This window comes from Lycium ferocissimum, chromosome 2 (genome assembly GCF_029784015.1).
Source record: "Lycium ferocissimum isolate CSIRO_LF1 chromosome 2, AGI_CSIRO_Lferr_CH_V1, whole genome shotgun sequence".
NCBI classification, from domain to species: domain Eukaryota; kingdom Viridiplantae; phylum Streptophyta; class Magnoliopsida; order Solanales; family Solanaceae; genus Lycium; species Lycium ferocissimum.
The window spans coordinates 29,179,098-29,202,021 of record NC_081343.1 but is presented as its reverse complement, the minus strand read 5'-3'; the positions used below and the strand labels follow the sequence as shown (position 1 = coordinate 29,202,021).

The window sequence follows — 22,924 nt, the reverse complement described above, 5'->3', positions numbered from 1 at the left end:
ATACCAAAGCCTAGGTAGGGATTCTGGTGGTCCCATGAGGAAGGTGTTAGGCACCCCAGTATAAAGGATCCGTAAAATACGGTTGACCTACGGGTTCTAATAGTATTCCTTGTAGATATAAATTGTTTTTGATTAAAACTGCTTATGTTTTAGATTTCGGCAAATAAAGGTTGGTCATTTATGCAAAAAAAAAAAAAAAAAAAAAAAAAACTCATTTTCAAGAAATAAAAATGGTAGAGTTTTGTCCAAAATTGTGCGTTTTGAGTTTCGGACTAGAACACTTAGGTTAAAACCCGAAGGCGTTAACCTAAGTAGAACACTATGTAAGCCCACCCGAGTTTAGAAAAAGGTTCTTTAGTTTTAAGTTTTATAAAATCATTTCTTGGCATACAATTATTATCCATATTTTAAGCATATTTTGTATTTTTAGATTTTTTAGTCTTTTTAGTCCAATATCAGTCCAGGGTCATTTTAAGTCCATTTGTCCAAATTGTCCATCGGTATGGTCCCAATTTGTCTCAATGTCCATAAATTTCCAAGTCCTTTTAGTCCAAAAAATTATATTTTTAAGTTTGAGAAAATGTCCATTTTTTGTCCACAAGTCCGTTTCTGTCTCAAAAATCAATTTTACATGCCAATTATTATCAAAAATCAGTTTGGTTACTTGGAAATGATTTTAGCAACTCTAAATTTTTGGCAATAATTAAAAGGTTCCAATAAGCATATAATAACAAATAAACAATGTAAAGTAGGGAGTTGGGCCTACCAAGCCCAACAGAAAAAATAAAATAATGCAATTGACTTATTCCGCTCCAATATTTTTTGCTCCAATGCTAGGCTCGTCCATGGTTGAGGTCTACTCGATCTAATAGAGTTGGTGGGCCTCGATAGACCCACCAACAAATTGGGAAGGTTACAAAAGATAGGTGTACAAAACATTAGTAAATAGTCGAGGTCAATTATTTAATTTAAAAAGCTAAAAAATGAATTATAATGTTTTCAAGCCCATAATTATCATACTCTTAAATAAAAAGGACAGTTTATGCAAAAATGCCCAGCAGCGGCAAATTACTAAAATTATAGTGGCCCAAGATCAACTATATTCAAGGGATTAACTCCTCATTCTTTTTAAAATCTTTTGACAGCAATCCAGGTGTTAAGAAAGACATCCAAGCAAAACAAACAAGTTTTATTGATCAAAAAGTTCCTCATAATCAAATTAAGGCAAATAGTTCAAGTGAAAATAGAAGGTGCAAGCTACAAATCTTAACAAGACTCAAAAACAGGCTACTTGGTTTTTCTGAAACTCACTCAAAGCTTCAAAACAAGACTCCATCATTCATTTTGAAAGAAAACTTTTACTAATCCAGTTTTAGAACCTAAGACTATCATATTTTTCTAAAAAATGATTTGAACTGCTAAGTGCACTTTAAAACAATCAATATTCAATCAGATGATAAAAGAAGGTCAACTTCTCAACACTCAAGATTAAAACAGACTAGGGAAAGCACATTTTGAGACTTAGAGATATATTAACTGAGATATATTAACTCAACAAACAAACAACCTCTATCCTATAATCTACTCAACCAATTTCTTAATTATTAAAATAGCCAAACAGGATCAAAAAATGCATAAAATTGCCATGGACTAGTGACAGATTCACAAGAACTAATTGTATCCTATCAAAAACTAACAAGAATGACTAAAGTATACTTAAATCTATCAGTGTCAACAAAACAGTGTCAAAGCTCCAACATAAACTATTATTTTTCTCATTTTTATCAAACTTAGCTAACCCGAGATCACTTAACATCATCTAAATCAAGCTTTTAATTCATTTTACAGTTTCAAATGTCATCAAACTCACATAATATCTACTTAATCATCAAAACAGGACTAAGTTAGCAAATAATTATTTTTTAACTAACACAAACATCATAATAAATATATAATCACAACTAGAATAAAATAAAGGATAGACTAAGAGGGTACCTTTTAATGGGGCAACCGAAAGATCAAAAGGAAGGAATGAATCCACCAAATTCAAGCACTAACACTTTACAAATCTTTGAAAACCCTTTTGTCTTTTAAATTTTTTGGGTGATAGCTATATTCTTCTATATATATATATATATATATATATCTATTGCATTTATATTTTTTGTAGTGTATTTTTGAGTAAGAGTGTGTATAGGCTCCTAAGTTTTTCAATATATAAATCAGACCTTAGTTTTTTTTTTTTTTTTTGGTGCTAATTTTCGAACTCCCTCTTTTTTTCTTTTTTTTCTTTTTTTCTCTCTATTTCTTCTTTTCTCTCTCTCTCTCTCTCTCTCTCTCTTTTAATGTCAATAGCCATTCTATTTATAGACAAGCAAATTTAGAACCCTAGGGACAAAAATAGGTCATTTGGTCGTGACTTTTCTTCCCAAAACCCTTAATTTTCAGAAGACCTTATCCATAATTTAAAAATTCAAATAAGATAAAAGTCCAACTAACAACCCAAACTAGAATAAGACAAAAGAATTTCAAGAAATTCGTACTAGGATAGTACACATGACCGTTCCTTTCCCCCAAAAACCCTTAATTTTCAAAAGACCTTATCTATAATTTCAAAAATCAAATAAGACATAAAATCCAACTAACAATTTTGTACCCTAATTAGAATAAGACAAAAGTATTTCAACAAATTCGTATTAGAATAGTACACATGGCAGCAAAAATAACCCAAATAGTACCAACAAAGGTACAAATGAATCAAATTGTACCATACAAGATACCCCTCCTTTTGTATAATAAAACATATGTCATAAATATATATTGGTTTAAAATGCTAATATATAATAATTATTTGGACCAATAAAAATCATAATTTGTAGAATTAAAATGCGAGCTTTAAAACGAGCCCAATGCAATATTTCAAATATGTAAAAATACGGTTAAAATGAGCCGTAATTCACACGTCATTTTTAATTAACAATTTGAAAAATTAGATGAAGCGGAGTGAAAGTAAATAACTCACATTTCTCGTAGTCGTCAGTTTTCAGGAAGTAACAATTGAACGACATTTTTCAATTTTCTCGGAATTTTGAAATTTTAATTTTTTAAAGGGTATATCCTTACTCCGTCGTTGACTCGGGAAATTTTGAAAATTAAAATACGAATTCTATGAGGTGAAAATTAGGTGTCAACAACTGCCCCTATGAATTTTGACAAACCTATTTTTTACCGAATAATAGAAACTACAGCTTTCTTTTTGCGCAAAATTGCGAAAGTATGGCTAGACCCTAGTCTTTGGGCTTCTTACATATCTCAGGTTATATTATAATTCAGGCCGTTTGTAGTTCTGACTCTAAGAGGACTAAAAAAATCAGGATTTTTTAAAATTATCTCGAGATATCCCGAGATAATCATAGGAATATGGCCGATTCTTGAAATTTGGGATCACATCATTCTCACATACTGTGGTGGATGTCACAAATCTAGTGTCGACTGCATCGTTATTCTCATACGAGGTCTGCGTTATACCAGTTTGGGACTACATCATTTATAGTAAAAAATACCCAAATGAAGACTGCACACCATAGTGCAGTATCATATTCCTTTCATGATAACCACTAACCTCTGTATCCAGAATTACAACATTTAGTTAGAATATTCAAGTTAACGAATGCATACTCAAGTGCGGAGCCTTTTCTCATGACAACCGCTATCTCTGAACAGGATTACAATAACTTGAGATAAACTGTAGTAGCGACTGCAAATCTTGATGTAGGAATCACATTTGTATTTCAACGATTGTGGACATCAACCTCGGAATTATGCTACCTATTTTTGGCTATATATGGACAGTGAATATAGACCCTTCGGCATGAAGTCATATCACCCAAATCATTGTTTCGAGGAATGAAGCTTACCTCGGCGGCAAGACTGACACGCTTCTTTTTTTACTCCAGGGAAGAATATTCTCCCGTCGACAGGGTTCACATCTTCCAAAAGGACTAGACTCTTGCATTGTGAATACGGCACTACAGTGCCGATATCAACTCTTTGTCTTCAAATCAGGGATTGTCAGGATGAAAACTGTAACTACCCTTCGGGCCAGAATTAATCCATATTTGCCGACATCCCATGTCAACGCCGATCTTAAATTTGATATCAGAATTATGTCACCTGATTCAGGCAAGAACTGCGCTTACAAAATTTAAGTCGTCTAATCAGTCAATGTATCAAGGCAAGCCAGGTGACGTCTAGGTTGGGGTCTCGATACCTTGATGAAAGTGTAAGAGGGGGGGTGAATTGTAACTTTTTGCTTAGACAGTCGACTACCTGAGAACACTAGTCGACTATAAAGTAATGCAGTAATAAAAGTGCAGAATATAAATGACACAGATATTTTATACTGGTTCAGATTCAATGTGAATCCTAGTCCAGTCCCCTTGGGTTGCAAGGGTGTTCTCTGCAGCTCTTTGTAAATGGTTTGGTACAATGGTTTGTTTGAATGGAGCTCCTACGTCTACACTTAAACACTCGTAATCTGTTTGATACAATGCCTCACAAACTATACTATATCACTCCTTTCTTTTTTTGTTTACACTATATCACTCAAGAATACAATATTTGGGAAAAGTAAAGTAGGGAGCTTGAGAGTATGAGACGAATGTATGTTTTTTCTTCGTCTCTAGAGTCTTGAATACATAGTCTTCAAGTGACTAGCCGTTAGACTCTTTTCCAGCAGAGATGTTAACCCAAGAGAATTGATCCTTGTAAATTAGGAATATTGAGGATCCTAATTTCCAAGAATAAAGCAAGAGCTCATTAATGTTGTAACATTTCTTCCCTTCTTTGTCATCACCCTTATTTAGACGGAACTTGTTTCCTTACACATTCTTGATGCATAATCAATGTTGTACAACTGTTGCTTTCCTTATGTGCCATTTTCCTTGTTTGAATGGTACTTGTTTCCTTGTATATGCCGATTTGATTTAATACTTGAATTTCCATAATTGCGCCGATTTGATTGCTTGAATAAACTTTGATCCTTGCTCCAAAAATAAGCAAGAGCTTATTTTCTTCATGCCTAGGAGTTCTTTCCTTATGCAGCCGACTTGGGCTTGTACTTTTTTTCAGCCGACTTAACCTTCTTTTGTCTATTGGGCTTTTCTGTCCACTGGGCTTGATTGAACCCTTGAGTATAGTACCTACACAATAATTTGTCATCATAAAATCATAACACTAACAATCTCCCCCTGTTTGATGATGACAAAAAAATACTCAAAGTGTAGTCAACTTCCCTGTTTTAACTAAGTGAGTCTAATGCATGAATAATGCTCCCCCTGAGCACTTGAGTTCTCCCTCTGAATGGTTGACTCATCCAGACTTGTATGCTTGCCTTTTCTCCCCCTTTGGCATCAATCAAAAAGAAGGGCACACAGCAAAACCAAAAAGATAATATACAGACAATAAGGATAATACAGTTAGATCAGATAGCTGGATAGACCAGCACCAAGGATTCCAAAGAAGACTGATCAGACGTACCTCAAAACAAAGCTTAGTTCTAACAGGTCAGAACACAAAAATAAAGTTATGAGGGACTTATGTCCAAAACCAAAAATTGGCTAATACTAGCAAGTCAAAACATAACTAATCCTGCTCTCCCTCAGAATGCTGCTCCTGCTGTTCCGCCTGTTGCTGCTGTGCAAAGGGCCTAAGGAAGTATGCTAAGGTGTTAACCATAGCATCTTTCATGGCATCCAGAGTTACAGTCAACTTGGCAGGAAGACCATCAACACTTCCTTGCAATTTGGTAGCCAACTTACCTGCTTCCCTTAAGCCACCATCAATCTTTATACTCAGTCGAGCAACATCAACACCTGTCTCTTTAGATACATCCCTGACTTTTTCCATGTGAAAGTGAGTGGACACAAGGAGATCTTTGAGGGAATCAAGCTTGTCATCAAGAGCTGAAAGTCTAGTGAGTACATCAGAAGAGTGATCAACAGGGGGGTTCGAGGAGGAAGGTTTGGATGGGAAGATAGGAGGACAGGGGCTCTCAGGTTCTTTATCCACTTCCTTCTTTAGAACCCAAGCGTCATCAATACAAACATACCCCATACTGACAAATGCTTGAGAATCATAACATTGTTTGATAAGAATAGGAGGGTGGTCAACAAGATTAACATGATGGGCTTCCATATTGCGAGTAATAAGCATACCATAGGACAAATTAGAGGGATCAGAAGCGGATTCTAACATGTGGATCATGACAAGTGAGGAGAGATGAAGCTTACGCTTGTTAACCAGACAGTAGGTAAGAAGAGTATCATGCTGAGTGAGAGTTGACAATGACCCTACACGGGGCAAGATGGTGGTAGCAACAATGTGAGCAAGTACACGAGTTTCAAAGGACAAATGTTTGGGGCCCAAATGAGGGGGCAAAGAACCAGTCGACTCAAGAGAAATAGACCTTTTGGCTTGTTCATAGGAGACCTCAAAATCTGACGGCCATGAGTTACGAGATAAAGCGAAAAAACCAGAGCTTTTGATATGAAACATCTCATCAAAACCAGAGTTATCAAACAAAATACGGGTGCCAAACACAAGAGTTTCAAGTTCATCATCCTTAGTGACTCTAAGATTTGCATAAAATAAGCAAATATGGTGTTCATAAACTCGAAGAGGAGCATAGGAAAAGAGATATACCCAGCCTTGAAAATCAAAAAATTGTTGAATATGACAATGCAACGAAGAAATAACATCAAAATCCACAATTCGACCATGAGCAAATGATTTACCTTTAAGAGAGTGAAATAGGTCAGAATTTGGAGTGGACCAGAAGTTTCGACGGTCAAGAAAGGTGTTTTCATAGTCAAGCTTAAATTTCTTGGAAGATTCACCATATTCCTCATCTGCATGGTCATGTTTACTTGAGGATCGAAAGGATAAAGTATTGGCAGAGTTGTGAGGAGAGGAATCAGTTCCTTCAGAATCTATCTTAACAGGAGATGAAGCTTTGCCCTTATTCTTGTTTCTAGAGCTTTTGCGAGTGGAAAGAGACGTGGGTTTCTGTGTTTTGGCCATGTTTTGAAGAAGAGAGAAAGATGGTTGAGTGAAGAAATGGGAGAGAGGATGGTTTTAATGGAGATTTTGGGGGGTGGTGAAAGGTCATGGAAGAAGAAAGGTTTATGGGGAAGCGGAAAGATGAAGAGACGGTAGAAAAGAAAAGAGGGGAAAGGGTAATAATGAGTTTTATGAGAAGGCGTGACAAAGGGAAAGGAGAAGAGGCGGTAATAATTAAAACAATTCAGAGAAGGAAAATCAATTAATTTACCAAAAATAACGCAGTTAGACAGGCTTATCAATAATTCCTAAAGATTCTCTAAGCATGCAAAATCTTTCTTCTAGTAAGGGTTTTGTAAAAATATCAGCAAGTTGATTTTCAGTGGAGACAAACTGTAATTCAATAGACCCATTGATAACATGATCTCTAATAAAATGATGTTTAATATCTATATGCTTTGCTCTAGAGTGATGCACAGGATTTTTTGACAGACATATAGCACTAGAATTATCGCAAAAAAATTTAACGCAAAAAAATTTAACAGGCTTAAATAACAGATCATAATCACTTAGTTGATGCACCATCCATAGAAGTTGATCATAGCATTGCCCAACAACAATATATTCAGCTTCAGTAGTAGAAAGTGAAACACATCCTTGTTTCTTGCTATGCCAAGAAATTAGTGATTTTCCAAGCAGTTGGCAGGAACCACTTGTACTTTTTCTATCATCTTTATCACCTGCAAAGTCAGCATCAGAGAATCCTTCTAGTTTGAAGGGATTAGTTTTGGGATACCATGACGTATAAGAGATTGTTCCAAGTAAGTATCTAATTATTCATTTTACAACACTGGGATGAGATTCCTTACGAGCTGACTGAAAACGAGCACATTTGCACACACTAAACATGATATGTGGTCGACTAGCAGTAAGATATATTAAAGAGCCTATCATTCCTCTATATTTAGTCTCATCAATTTCCTTACCTGTATCATCTTTGTCAATCGAGTATGTGGGACTCATAGGAGTTTTCATTGCTTTAGCATCACTTAGACCAAATTTGTGAACAATTTCCTTTGTATACTTACCTTGACAAATAAATATTCCTTTGTCAGATTGATGGATTTGAAGTCTCAAGAAGAATGTTAGTTCACCCATCATAATCATTTCAAATTCACTTTGTATGAGATCAGAAAACTCCTTACACAAAGAAGGGTTAGAACTTCCAAAAATAATATCATCAACATAGATCTGTATAATTAGATTTTCAGAGGAAGATCTTTTAATAAAAATAGTTGTATCAATCTTTCCTCTAGAGAATCTATGTTACACTAGGAAGGTGCTTAGTCGATCATACCAAGCTCTAGGAGCTTGTTTATGACCACATAACGCCTTACTTAGTTTGAACACATGATATGGGAATTTGGGATTTTCAAAACCAGGTGATTGTTTTACAAAGACCTCTTCTTCAATGAATCCATGTAAGAAAGCCCTTTTAACATCTATTTGAAATAGTTTAAAGCCTTTAAAGGCAGCATAAGCAAGTAGAATTCAGATAGATTCTAACTGTGCAACAGGAGCAAATGTGTCATCCTAGTCGACTCCTTCCTGTTGTGAGTAGCCATGGGCAACCAGTCGTGCTTTGTTTCTCACAACTTCGCCTGCTTCATTTAACTTGTTTATGAAAACCCATTTAGTTCCTATTACTGAACCTTTTTCAGTGCACGGGAACTAGATTCCATACTTATTCTTTTCAACCGATCAGTTCTTCTTTCATCGCTTTTATCCAATGATCATCCTTTAAAGCCTTATCTACTTTCTTTGGCTCGAGTTGAGATATAAGAGCCAAATTTGCATTATTTTTACAAGAAGTTCGAGTCTTCATTCCTTCATTTATTTCTCCAATGACAAACTTCTTAGCATAATCAGGCTCACTCCTCCATTCATTTGGAATAGGTCCAATTGTAAGATTGATCGACTCATCAGCAAAGGTAGTTTCTCTTAAAGAGAGATTTTGATCAGTTGAAGGAGTAGTCATAGTGACTGAAGGCTGGCAAACATCTTCATCTGCAATTCTTTCTTTCTCAATCAAACGATTAGTATCATAAAAAATAACATGAACAGATTCTTCAATAGATTTAGTGCATTTATTAAAAATTCTATAGGATCTGCTATTATTAGAGTAGCCAACGAAAATACCTTCATCACTTCTAGGATCAAACTTACCAATGTTGTCCTTTCCATTATTGTGCACAAAACATTTTCACCCAAACGAGTGAAAATAACTCATATTGGGTTTCTTACCATTCCATAGCTCATACGGGGTTTTCTTTAGAATGGGTCGAATCAAACACCTGTTCAATACATGACATGTTGTGCTTACAGCTTGTGCCGAAAAGTAATATGGCAGATTGTGTTCTAATATCATTGTTCTAGCAATGTCTTGTAAAGTTCTTTTCTTTCTTTCAACGACACTATTTTGCTGAGGAGATCTTGGTGAGGAAAAATTATGAGCATAACCTTGTTCATTGCAGAACTCCTCAAAAGCCTTGTTTTCAAATTCTCCTCCATGATCACTCCTTATGGAAGTAATGTAGTATCCTTTGTCATGCTGAACTTTCTCACAGAAAAACTTAAAATTCTTTAGAGTATCATCCTTATGAGCAAGAAATATAACCCAGGTAAAACGAGAGAAATCATCAACGATAATGAAAGCATACCTCTTTCCTCCAATGCTAGCAGTTCTCGTAGGACCAACAAGGTCCATATGTAGAAGCTGCAATGGTTTAGAAGTGGGTACAATATCTTTAGAATTAAAAGAATTTCTTGTTTTCTTACCTTTCTGACAAGCATCGCAAATATGATCTTTTGAATAATTTATCTTAAACAGGCCTAAGACCAAATCGTGTTTGGCTAATTTTTCAATTAGCCGTATGCTAGCATGTCCAAGTCTCTTGTGCCAAACCCAAGGATCTTCTCCCATTGAATCCAAATAAATGTGTCCAGCTGGACTTTTAATAGAGTCAAGCACATACATATTTCTTGTTCTGCTGCCAGAAAGAATTTCTTTTCCAGTTTTGTCTTCTATAACACAGCTAGTATTTTTGAATCTTACCTCTAAATCAGAATCACATAGCTGACTGATACTTAAGAGGTTATATTTGAGTCCTTCAACAAGATAGACATTAGAGATATCACAAGAATTATTAAAAGAAATAGTTCCTGTACCAATTACTGTTCCTGTTGAGTTGTCACCAAAAGTAACTAGTCCTCCATCAAAGTCTGCGACTGATTTGAACAAGCTTTTGTCGCCTGTCATGTGACTGGAACACGCACTATCTAGATACCATTTCCCTTTTGATTTCTTCTTGTGGTGTTCCTGCAAAACAAGGTAGTTACTTTCTTTTAGGTACCTAAGCTTCCTTGGGTCCTTGAGAGTTAGTGCTTTGATGATTAGTCTTGGGCTTCCATATCCAACCTGGAGAAAGTGTGTAATGAAATCTACATTGAATATATTTATCACCCGTTTTTTCGCTGCAAAAACATTCTTGAGAAAAGTGTTTTTCAGAGAATGACTGAGTAGTCGACTTATGAAAGTTTCTTGGAGACTTCCTTTTAGTAGTTTGAAAACTTCTATTTGATTGATCTGTCTCCTCATAATTGGTTGACACATCCTTAGATTTTTCAGGGTTCTTACTATTACTAATAGGTCTTTTCCCGGTAGACTTGTTGTTACAAGTCAATTGGTTAGATCTAACTGAGCTATGACTGGTGGACTTACGCAACCCATTAAGCTGCAGTTTCAAGTCCTCAACTTCTTCTTGAAGAAGATCCCTTTCTATTTCAACTACTTCTAGTTTAAGTTCCCAGTCCCTTCTTTCTCTCTTAAGCTTCTTATATTCATTAAACACTCTATTTAAGTCCTCAAGTGTTTGATCAAGCAATTCTTGAGTTTCACTACAGTTAGAACAGTGATAAGGTCTTACCTCGCTAGTTTCGCCAATTGCCATGAAGCAAATGTTCTCCATTCCTTCCTCATCATCTTCAGAGACTTCATCTTCACTCCAACTGCTGAATGCTCGTTGTTTTTGATAGTTTTTTGATGGTTTCCTCTTTGCATCAGGGCATTCAGATGCAATGTGACCATATTTTCCACATTTGTAGCATTTTCCATCATTTTTTTGAACAGCGGAAGTTTTACCTTTTCTGAAGTTTGAATTTCATTTTCTATTGTTTCTTGATCTCCTCATGGCTTCAATCACATGCCTAGAAATCATGGCCACTTCTTCTTCCTTAAACTCATCATCAAATTCTTTAGCCTGAGATTTGAAAGCAATTATTTTCTTCTTTTCATCCTTTTGATATCTTTGAATATAATTCTTTTCAAAAGCCATCAAATTTTCTCTTAGTTCGTCATATGTAAAATTGTCTAGATTTCCATCTTCTAAAATAATCGCTTTGGTTTCCCAAGTTTTAGGTAGACTTCTGACAAGTTTTCTCACCAGTTAAGAATTGGTGTAAGTCACTCCAAGAGATTTAAGTTCACCAATGATTTTCTTTGAATCTGGTGAACATAGTTTCAGTGTTCTCATCATCCTTCATGCTAAAAGCTTCATAATCATGCCTTAGAGCATCAATTTTGGTTTCTCTTACTTTTGATGTTCCTTCATATGTGACTTCAAGTTTATCCCACATTTCTTTTGCAGTCTTGCAGTTTGATATTTTGGCATACTCTTCTCCGCTGACTGCACAGTAAAATAAAGCTATTGCTCTAGCATTTGTTGATAAAGTCTCCTGTTGTTCTTTAGTCACATCATGTGACTCCAGATCAATCTTTGTATTTGTATCCTTTGCATCCACATTTGGAATAGGTTTAGGTCCTTTCTTGATCACGATCCATGCTTGATAGTCTGTTGATTGCACAAAGATCTTGAACCTTTCTTTCCAATGACAGTAGTGTTCACCATTGAAGTAGGGTGGTCTTGTTGTGGAATGCCCCTCTTGTAAGATTGCTCCAGGAATTTGATATGCAGCCATTTGATCTTTTCTCGCATGCTGTTAAGCAATGATGTGTGAGACATTGCTTTGATACCAATTGAAAGTGCAAGAGGGGGTGAATCGTAACTTTTTTGCTCAGACAGTCGACTACCTGAGAACACTAGTCGACTATAAAGTAATGCAGTAATAAAAGTGCAGAATATAAATGACACAGATATTTTATCGGTTCGCATTCAATGTGAATCCTAGTCCAGTCCCCTTGGGTTGCAAGGGTGTTCTCTGCAGCACTTTGTAAATGGTTTGGTATAATGGTTTGTTTGAATGGAGCTCCTACGTCTACACTCAAATACTCGTAATCTTTTTGATACAATGCCTCACAAACTATACTATATCTCTCCTTTCTTTTTTGTTTACACTATATCACTTAAGAATACAATGTTTGTGAAAAGTAAAGCAGAGAGCTTGAGAGTATGAGACGAATGTATGTTTTTTCTTCGTCTCTAGAGTCTTGAATATATAGTTTTCAAGTGACTAGCCGTTAGACTCTTTTCCAGCAGAGATGTCAACCCAAGAGAATTGATCCTTGTAAATTAGGAATATTGAGGATCCTAATTTCCAAGAATAAAGCAAGAGCTCATTAATGTTGTAACGTTTCTACCCTTCTTTGTCATCACCCTTATTTAGACGGTACTTGTTTCCTTACACATTCTTGATGCATAATCAATGTTGTATAGCTGCTGCTTTCCTTATGTGCCATTTGCCTTGTTTGAATGGTGCTTGTTTTCTTGTATATGCCGATTTGATTTAATACTTGAATTTCCATAATTGCGCCGATTTGATTGCTTGAATAAACTTTGATCCTTGTTCCAAAAATAAGCAAGAGCTTATTTTCTTCATGCCTGGGAGTTCTTTCCTTATGCAGCCGACTTGGGCTTGTACTCCTTTTCAGCCGACTTAACCTTCTTTTGTCTATTGGGCTTTTCTGTCCACTGGGCTTGATTGAGCCTTTGAATATAGTACCTACACAATAATTTGTCATCATTAAAATCATAACACTAACACTTGATACAATACTGTTTAGTGGAGACCAAACATCGGTAAATCGTGATTATATCTTTTAGTAGTCTTAAAATTTTCTTTTATAAAAATCTTTGTGCTCTGCAAAATGAACAAACTTCTTAGCGTAAAATAATTTTACTTAGGGAGGCTTTCGTTACCCTTTTTGTATGCTCTTCTTCGCCGTTTTTCTTGAAAATTCTTCTGCATTTTGTTTGTCATTGTTGTTATTGTTGTCCCTGTTTCAAACATCTTTAGCCAACAAATTAGTGTAAAACGTCCATGCATGTTTGTTCCTGCATCCACAAAAAAATTTGTCAGTTTCCTGTATGGTCGACCGCTCTTCCGGCATATGGACTTCTTCCATTCACACTTCGACAGGAAAGAATGCTCGATTCTTAAAAACCTTTTATTTTGCAAAGAGGGAATTTTTTGTTCATTCATTTTGAAAAACATCTACATATGGTAATTTTTAAAATGATATATTGTATACATAGCCTTTTAATGTCATGACATCAGTTACTCGAACAAGGTCTTCTATCACATCATTTTCATCTTGATCTCGACTCGTATTTAAAATTTTTGAATCTCTTTCGAAAATTTTGCCCCAGCTTATATATATCTTTGTACCAACTTAAATTTTACTATGTCGAAGGAATTTTAAGACCCTCTCAAAAATTCTGCCCCAGTGTAAGAGTATACTTGTTGATTTTGGATTTTACGGCGTCGAAGGAATTTTTGAGACCCTTATCAAAAATTCTGCCCCAGTGTAGAAGTTCTAATCAATTCGTCCGTTTGAACTGATGTATTGAAAGAATTTTTGAGGTCTTCTCAAATATTCTGCCCCAGTTTCTTTGTGGGGTTACCTTTATCTTTCTCTTGCTAAAGTATCTCTGGGGTTTCCTTGGGTTTATCAAAAAATTTATTTGGATGACCGAGCTCGGAAGAGCGCCTACGTATCCCATTTTGAGAATCAAGTCGAAACTTAGTTCGGGATAAATATATCAGAATTTGTTGGTGAGACCGAACTCAAAGAGCGCCTACGTATGACAGATGGGAATCAGGTCATAACGTAGTTCGAAATACATGATTTTGGATTTTTGGGTTAAAGCGATCGAGCTTGGAAAGTGCCTACGTACCCCCTCATAAGTATAGGGAATCAGGTCTTGGCGTAGTTCGTACATAATTTGGGTTTGGTTTTTTCTAGGAATGCAAAATTACAAGCAAAGGAAATGCAATAAAAGCAACATAAACTATAGAAGCTACAAATCTTTGAAGTCGTCTTCTTTCTCCCTCATGGTATTGCTTAATGGCGTCTGAATTTATTGCTCTTGGCCACTCTTGGCCGTCCATTTCAGCGAGGACAACTGCACTTCCTGATAACACTTTTCGTACCATATAAGGCCCTTGCCAGTTAGGTGCGAACTTTCCTTTGTATTCTTCTTGATTTGGGAATATCCGTTTGAGCACAAGTTGCCCTATTTGGAGAATTTCGGTTCTCACTTGTTTGTTGAAGGCTCGCGCCATCCTCTGTTGGTATAACTGACCATGTCAAACAGCGATCAAACCAAGCGAAAACATTTTCATATTCTTTCAACAGACTTCGACACCCTTCTTTTGTCAAACTTTGTCAGATGTACACTTATCCTGGTTTCTCGAACCATTTCCTCGTTCCCTAGATCAACTGCCTCTGTTACCTTTAGGTTTGGTGTCGGTCTATTTTCATATTCCTCTTCGACGTCTATCAACCACTCTGGTTCAGTTATCTCTTCCTCTTGATCTTCATTTTGTTCATCCTCATTCTTGCTTGTTTCGTAATATGTCATGACATTATTCGTGACTTCTGTATTATTACGCAAGGTGACCAAAGGAGTGGAAGTCCATCCACTTAGCATTTCTCCTGGTTCAGCATGGCGGATCTCTAATGTTCCGAAGCACTATTCAATGATAGCTGCACATTCTTCCTCCTAGAACAGAGTCCTTAAATCCTTTTTTGGATCCTCATCGCTGTGACTCAATGGGCATGCGGTGAAGGACTAATATAAACGAGGAAATAGCTTTCTCATTTCAATAGGACCTCTTGGTCCACATTCTGCTTCTTCTTCTTCTTCTTCTTCTTCTACCTCACATGGCTCATATCCAACCCCAAATCGATATTTTCCATTTTTTATATTAACTGGTTCTTTGATTCCCTGTAAGTTCCTTCCCAGGCCTTTCCCGGGCTCGAACCCATTTCTTATCATAGTCGTGGCAATCATTTTGTAGACCGGTGGCATAGGGATATCCTCATCATTCCCCCTGTGATCTAACATGCCAAATTCAACGATGTAAAAATCAGTATTGCTTGATGATTTTTCTATGACTGGTACTGAATTGTCCGGATAGTTATGGATACATCCTTTACCGTGAATTATAACTTCTTCATCATCCTAGATGAATTTCAGAGATTGATGCAATGAAAACGCCACAACCCCAGCGGCGTGCAACTAAGATCGTCCCAATAACAAGTTATAACTTGTTTTGATATCCATAATAATGAACTCCACAACAAACTCTGCGGGACCCATTTGTATGTGTAGATCTATTTCTCTAATTGGATCACTGGTTGCGCCACATAAGCTTTTACATTTGTTCGACTCTGGCATATTTTGCCAACATCATATCCAAGTTGTTTCAAAGTCGTCACAGGGCATACATTCAACCCAGCCCCTCCATCAATCAGCACTTGAGGGATAATCTTACCACGGCATTTTCCTGTTATGTGTAAAGCCTTGTTGTGGGTCCTACCCTCTCTTGGTAATTCGTCATCAGAAAATGATAGCTTATGTACTCATACAACATACCCTACAATCTCGGCCAATGTTTCACTTATAGTGCCGACGTGTACTTGGACTTCATCCAAAGCTTTCATTAAGGCTAAGCGATGTTGAGATGAACCGAGTAATAATGACATTACTGATATCCTGGCAGGAGTCTTATGCAAGTGCTCAACAATCGAATAATCCTTGACTGCATTTGCCTCCAAAAGTTTTCAGCTTCACCTTCAGTGATTGGTCTTTTTTGAGGATTTTCACGATGTGGCGCTTCGAGTATGGGCTATTCTGGAGCATAACACCTTCCAGACCTGGTTATACCCTGAGCCACATCAACTACCTCTTTTCCTTTTACCATCATCAGGTGCGGTGATTTGATCACAAAAGGTGCATTCTCAACTGGCCCTGATGTTTTGAGTACGAATGGCTCGTTCTAAATTCGAGCGACTGTTAAGGGATATTTGAGCACGAAGAGCTCTTTCTTGGCTACAACAAATGACTGGGACATCTCAAATTTCCTTGTCATGGGGCCTAACACTTCTTTTTGCTATTGTAAGGACAATGAGGCGATGGTGCTTTCAAATCCTTCAATATCTAGACAAATGATCGCAGCGCTCTCTTCCCATTCATCACAACTTTCTATAATGTGAATTTGATTCCCTTCATGCTTCGGGAGAGGATTTGTATCCATATTTGGAGGTGTTGGCTCTAGGATAAGCTCATGATTGTCAATCCTATCTTGTAGCTTGTGCCTTAAGTTTATGCAATATTCGGTAGTATGGCCAACTTGGTTAGAATGATAGGCGCAAGTGAAATCTGGCTTGTACCATCGATCCTTGGGTTAGCAGGCTTTGATGGAACAACATTCATTCGACCGACGCCTCTTAGTTTAGCTAACAAACTATCCCTTGATTCTGGTAAAAGAGTGAATACTCTCAGAGGTTTCTTTTGGGGTGCCTCATAGTTTGATGGTGGAGGCTGATTTTGGAAAGTCTGGTTCTATGGAGCTTAGTTATTGAGTCTTTGGCATTTGATAATTGGGTCATGGAGCGTGATTGCTAGGTGCTGTTATTTGGTAATTTAATTGTGGAGCTTGGTAGCTAGGTTATGCTTAGCACACAGACATCGGGCTATAATGGGGTGAAGCGATTATATAGCTGGTTGGTGGAGGCGATTGATAGTTGTCTTGATTTTTGTTGGTTATCTCTTTTCCTCGGCTTTTTGGGCTAGTAGCTCTAGAAGCATAAGCTGCATCTTCTTTTTTCTTTTTGTCACTAGTGGTGCCAAATGCACCTGCTCTATTTAGTACACTGACAATCCTGCCGGTCTTAAGGCCATCGTCGATGTCTTCCCCAACGGCGACAAAATCTGCAAAGGAGCTCCCTTTATAGTTATTATCTTGTCAAAACAATCAGCTTCTTGGTACCGTATAAATGCACCTACAAGCTCGACCGGTCATAGGTGGTAGCATGCCCCGCCGTCCGTAAATGCAAAGGATCGGCATATTCTCTATAGGTTTCGATCGATTTCTGACGGATTTTCTCCAATCAGAAGCGATCAGGCACATTTTCCACATTGAAGAGGAATCTCTCCATGAATGAACTTGCCATCTCCTCCCATGTCTTCCATCGACTAATGTCTTGTGAGACGAACCACTCCATAGTTGTTCCTGACAGACTTCGACTGGATAATCTTATGAGCAAAGCTTTGTTTCCACCACTCTCGACCAACTAGTCGCAATAAGCTCTCAAGTGGACCCTGGGATTTTTCGACCCATTAAAATGGTCAAATTTGGGAATTTTAAAACCTTCTGGTAAACCCAAGTCTGGATGTATGCACAAATCAGAGTATCTCAGCCCCTTTTTCTTCTTAGAACCCTACTCTAGTTTAGCGATTTTCTTCCCCATCTCCTTCTCGATTTTGTCTATTCTACCCTTAAAGAACATTTTCATGTTCTCCAATTCTGGTGAGGAGTTAATATGGGTGATATGGTCCTAAAAAATAACATTTGGTTACACGGGGCGGGTTGTAGGAGTTCTCGTTGCCCGAGGAGTTTGATAAACGTTTGAGTTATGAGATGTTATAGCATGAGCAAGTATTTGGAAAGCTGGTGTTTGGTGGGAGTAATTCCCCACATGGGTGGTGCTTCGGTGCAGTGGAGTTTGAAAAGTAGTTCCGGTCTGAGTTTGTGGGAAATGGTCAGGGATTGGTAAGTCTAAATTTGGGAAAGTGGGTGCAGGCCTTCTTGCCTCAGTATTAATAGCATTTTCTTTTTAAGCCCTCGGGCGGGCTTCTTCTTCTCTAGCTTCAGCCAATTACCTTATTAGCAGGGTAACAATCTCTTCCAAAGGCTTTCAAGCTATGTCAGCTGTTGGGGTACCCTCGACTAAGGCAGTTCTGTTCTGGTTGTTGTTTGGTGGTACAGTAGCTTTTGATCGAGCAATTGGTGCCAGCGAATCGACCCTTGTCTATAAGAGAAAATAACTCAAAGGCTCCCAATTTAGTGTTAGTTTAGGCATAAAATACAAAATATCACATTGTTTGCAGTTTATAGCACATAGATTCATATATCTTATTTCAACTCTTGATCGATTTACATTTCGAGGGTATTTTGGTCATTTTGTGTTTTTAGGGACATTGATTTTTTGGTAAGTGGTCTTCATGGTTGATTTTCTTCTACTCATCCTATATTAAGGGGAATTTTTAATTTTTATGATAAAGGGACCGAGTCTTAAATAGACTGCCTACGTATCCGACCAAAGGAAAATCAGGTCCGTCCGTAGTTCAGGAATACACAGAAAAGGTTTTTTCCTATGCTACCCGAAACTTAATTTTCTACCTTGACCAGGCCTTATGTAGGCTTCCCAAGTATCCTTATCGGGACATCAGGTGGGCTTGGTTTCGTTTACATAGAAAGGAAAGGGATATTCCTCTTAATTGAAAGCAGTAAAGGGATACTTAGATTTTTCTACCCAACCAATGCTAGGAAACTTTCCATTGTCTTTTCATCTTCATCTTCTATCCTTGTCTTCCTGCGACAATCCAAACGTGGCCCTTATTCACGAGGCGCTCTAATTCTAGCTTGAAATCCACACATTTTTCAATGTTGTGGCCAGGGCGACCATGGTGAAATATGCAAACCCTTTCTCTTGGCGGTCCTGGGAAAACCTGATAGGTTTGCGGCACTGCTCTTATCTTCTTCACACTACACAGTAGGGAGTGAATCCTGGCATATGACTCCTCAAATTTGGAGAAGTCACTTCTCCAGAACCTAACCCTCAATATTTCTTCTGGATGATTTTTCCCTTGGTCATGGATCAAGAAAGAGTGGGGCCCCCACAGTTGGCTAATTCTCCCTTGGTCAATCCATTGGATCAACCTCCTTTTCGACGCTCCACACTTATTGGTTGTATGCCCCGACTGACTTTGGTGGTAGAGGCATTTTTTGTGGATCATGGAAGGAGCACACGTTGGCAACAGATTCGGGCTTTGCGCATACACTCCAAAACTCCCCAAAGTCTCTAAGAGTTCTCGTTTGGACATTTCTACTGGCGCACCCCAATTATGCAATCCTGTGCCATTAAGAACAATTGTGCATGAAATTATAGGTTCTTCGAGCTGAGATTCGTGTGGGTCTCCATAGACTTCTCGCTTTAAATTGGGGATAAGTAGTTCGTCATATCCACAAGGTATGGGGTCAAGCCCTTCTTGTTGATTGAGTGGGACATAACTCCCAAGTGGCGCTTCAGGCACCTTTTCCTGTTTTACCTGATTGGCAGGGTGTTGCTTAGTTAGTTCGCTAAGAGAGTTTCAGTTTCTTTCATTTTCTCATTGGCTGCCCTAGTGGTCTGGACAACTTCTTTCATTCTAGCAGTAGCTAGGGCTAGGTTATCGTCCCACTGTCGGTTTTTCCTACTTATTGCTTCCCTGCCCTCATCATAACTAACCAGATTGATGCAAGGAGAAGTTACACTCATGTTTTCCGGAGTCTCCTTTTCCTCTTAGCAAATTAACCTTTTAAGAGTGGAGCTAAATTAGTTTTGTGGGTTGTCTTCTTGGTTTTTCTTTTAGGCAATGTCCGGAATGTGGACCAATCAAGAGTTTTAATAATACATATGATTTTCACACAAAAAAGTTATATCAAATAAGCATTTAAACAATAGATAATTCATTTTCCTATACCTCGTTACTCCAAGGCTACTAACGCATGAAGTAAAACTGTGCCAATGGGGTCCTGGCCCGTCCTTATGTCTTAGTACTCTAGCAGAGGCTCGTGGATACGGATGCGCGGGTAGTTGTTGTCTTATGGGTACATCAATGTATATTTTTGTATATCATTTTTGCAGCCGTGAGGGCTTATGTATATTTATGAGTTGCCTTGGAGGTTGTGTACGTTCAGGTTGGGTATGATGAATTGCATAATGAGTGGTGCTCGGTAGTCAGTTCCGGGTACCCGTCATGGCCCCTAGTCGGGTCGTGACAAATGAAATCATATAAAATAAAATGATCATTATCTAAAAGTACTAAGTCATGCTATAGTAAATACGGCTAATATATAAGGCGTATAGAAAATTATCATAATCTAAAAGTACTAAATCATGTTAAAATAAGTGCGGCTAATAAGTATTAATTACATGATTAAATATTAAAGAAAAACAAACTTAAATTATGTATTGTCACTATCTAAACCAATATAAAACTAAAGAATAGATATCTGACATTATTGTAACCCTAGTGTTAGAATTGAATTTATTTTGTTAGCATTAGTATTGGTTTGATTTTTGTTGGGTTTTATTTGAGTTAATTATGTTTATGGGCGATAAAACTTATTGGACCATTCAAAATTTCAATTCCAAGCTTGAAATAATATGTTATAAGATAAAAAAAAAACTATGAAAAAGTTTAAGAAATATTTATAAATTACATTATAAATAAAGATTTTTATGTATAAAATATTGTTGAAATTTTATAGGTGTATGTCGGGTTGGTTTGATTCGGTTTGACCTTTTTTAGTTAAAACCAAACCAAACTAAACTAATATTGGTCGATTTTTTTTTTTTTTTTTAAAACCAAACCAAACCACTAGTTAATTTTTTTTCTCGATTTGGTTCGTATTATCGATTTGGTGTGATTTGTCGGTTTCCTTTGTACACCCCTATCAAGAAGAATCATCTTGAACAGAGGCAAGTTTAAGAATTCAGCTAATGTGAAATTAATGTTACATTCTTTATTTCCAAAGTCATACTACAATCTTGACTTTCATTTTTATAATTCAACCACATTAGTTTGAATTATCTCCACGCCCCGCTTTAAAATAACTAAAAGTAAGTTTAATTCCAATTGATTGGCATATCATGTCAGGATGGCCGAGTGGTCTAAGGCGCCAGACTCAAGTTCTGGTCCTCGTGAGAGGGCGTGGGTTCAAATCCCACTTCTGACATTTTCCTGCTCTTTTTTGTCATCTTTATCTCTACGTAGCATTTACTTAATACATGTGTTTAGATTTTATTTAGTTGTTATAAATAAAATAACGTAGACAATTATTTTTCTTTACTTTTATGCAATAAGTGAAAACAAAATAGTTGTTGAATCCAAAATATCAATTGATTTTTATATTTCATTAATTAAAAATTAAAGAGGCTAATACATTATTAATAAATTCATAACTAATTATACCGTACCAATAAATAATTAAAATATAAGGAGCATATGCATTTAAAATTAATTGAAAATTTAAAAAAGGAATGTGTTTATTACCTAATTTAACCAAAAAAATAAATAAAAGAGTATGAATGTAAAAAGGCAAACACCAGTAGCGTTTCCTCGTGAATTTATGTTCATACTTGATGGGTACCACTTTAAATACAATGTTTTTTTCTTTTAGATATTCGTATTTGAAATTTATCATGTGCATGATATTAATGATGATTATCATAAATATTTTGAAAATTTATTTTTATACATAATAAATTTTCTTATAAAATATTGTATTGTTAGATAATATTTGAGTATGACTATTATATGGAGGTAATTTTACAAATAGTGTACCGCTCTAAGCCTTAGCAACCGCTTTCAAAAAAAAAAATTGCTATTTTAGGTAGAATATTATTATAAAGAAGTAAAATGTCTTGGGTCTAACTCAACCTCAAGAGTTAGCTCATGAGGGGAGGACTGTCCAAATCCATATAAGGAGATCACCCATCTCATTAACTATCGATATGGGACTTTTTCATTCTTCAACACCCCACCTCACGCCCAGGCTTGGACATCTAGAACGCGAACAATTTAATTTGGGGGCCTAAATCAAGTGAGATTGGTCCTGCTCTAATACCATGTAAAGAAATAGATGTTGGGTCTAACTCAACCCCAAATGCTAGCTCATGAGGGGACAATTACACAAGTCCATATAAGGAGACCATGTATCTCATTAACCACCGATATGGGACTTTTTCATTCTTGAACAAGGTTTGACTGTACTCTCTTTCTTTAGTTACATTAGCAAATGAAAGGCATATCCAAGATTGAAATAGGAATCACAACTCGCATTGTTCATTCACTAATCATACAAGGTAATATTATTTTTTCTTTTGAAAAATCCTTTATATTATGCAACGATAACATTTACATATAAGTTTCTTTGCTAGTGGGTCAGTTGATTGAGCAGGAGATCTCTCAAATAGTTGTTCTGAGTTTGATACCACCTGCATGTATTTTTCGATCGAGCTCGATGCATAGGGCTTGCTTAGTGTGTAATGCGATTTACATCTCTTGTGTGATTTGCGGCTATTACACTAGAGCAGGGGTTTACCCACAGCGCATCCAAAGAGTAGCAACTGGCCAGCTGAGGATTGTTATCAATCTATATTAGAAAATAAATTGAATAGAGTCTGGAATAATGTAAACGAAATAATTCGAGCCCACTGAATTCACAATGTTTCCTTAAGGAAATTATTTCCCTCAATGTACTCAAGGTTGTGGAATATATCTTTCATATGATA

General features: G+C 36.7%; 1 protein-coding gene and 1 non-coding gene across 2 annotated transcripts; one reads left to right on the top strand and one right to left on the bottom strand.

The window, feature by feature from the left end:
- Positions 1–8,812: 8,812 nt before the first annotated feature.
- Positions 8,813–14,640, bottom strand: LOC132047482 (uncharacterized). The gene is made up of 5 exons (XM_059438521.1): positions 14,335–14,640; positions 11,633–12,114; positions 10,691–11,265; positions 9,443–10,593; positions 8,813–9,295 (listed from the first exon to the last, which is right to left on the bottom strand). Exons 1-5 carry the CDS (start codon positions 14,638–14,640, stop codon positions 8,813–8,815), a joined length of 2,997 nt encoding a protein of 998 aa, XP_059294504.1.
- A 6,642-nt stretch (positions 14,641–21,282) lies between these two features.
- Positions 21,283–21,366, top strand: TRNAL-CAA (transfer RNA leucine (anticodon CAA)). Its single transcript has one exon. It is a non-coding gene; the product is annotated as a tRNA-Leu (tRNA).
- The last annotated feature ends 1,558 nt before the right edge of the window (positions 21,367–22,924 follow it).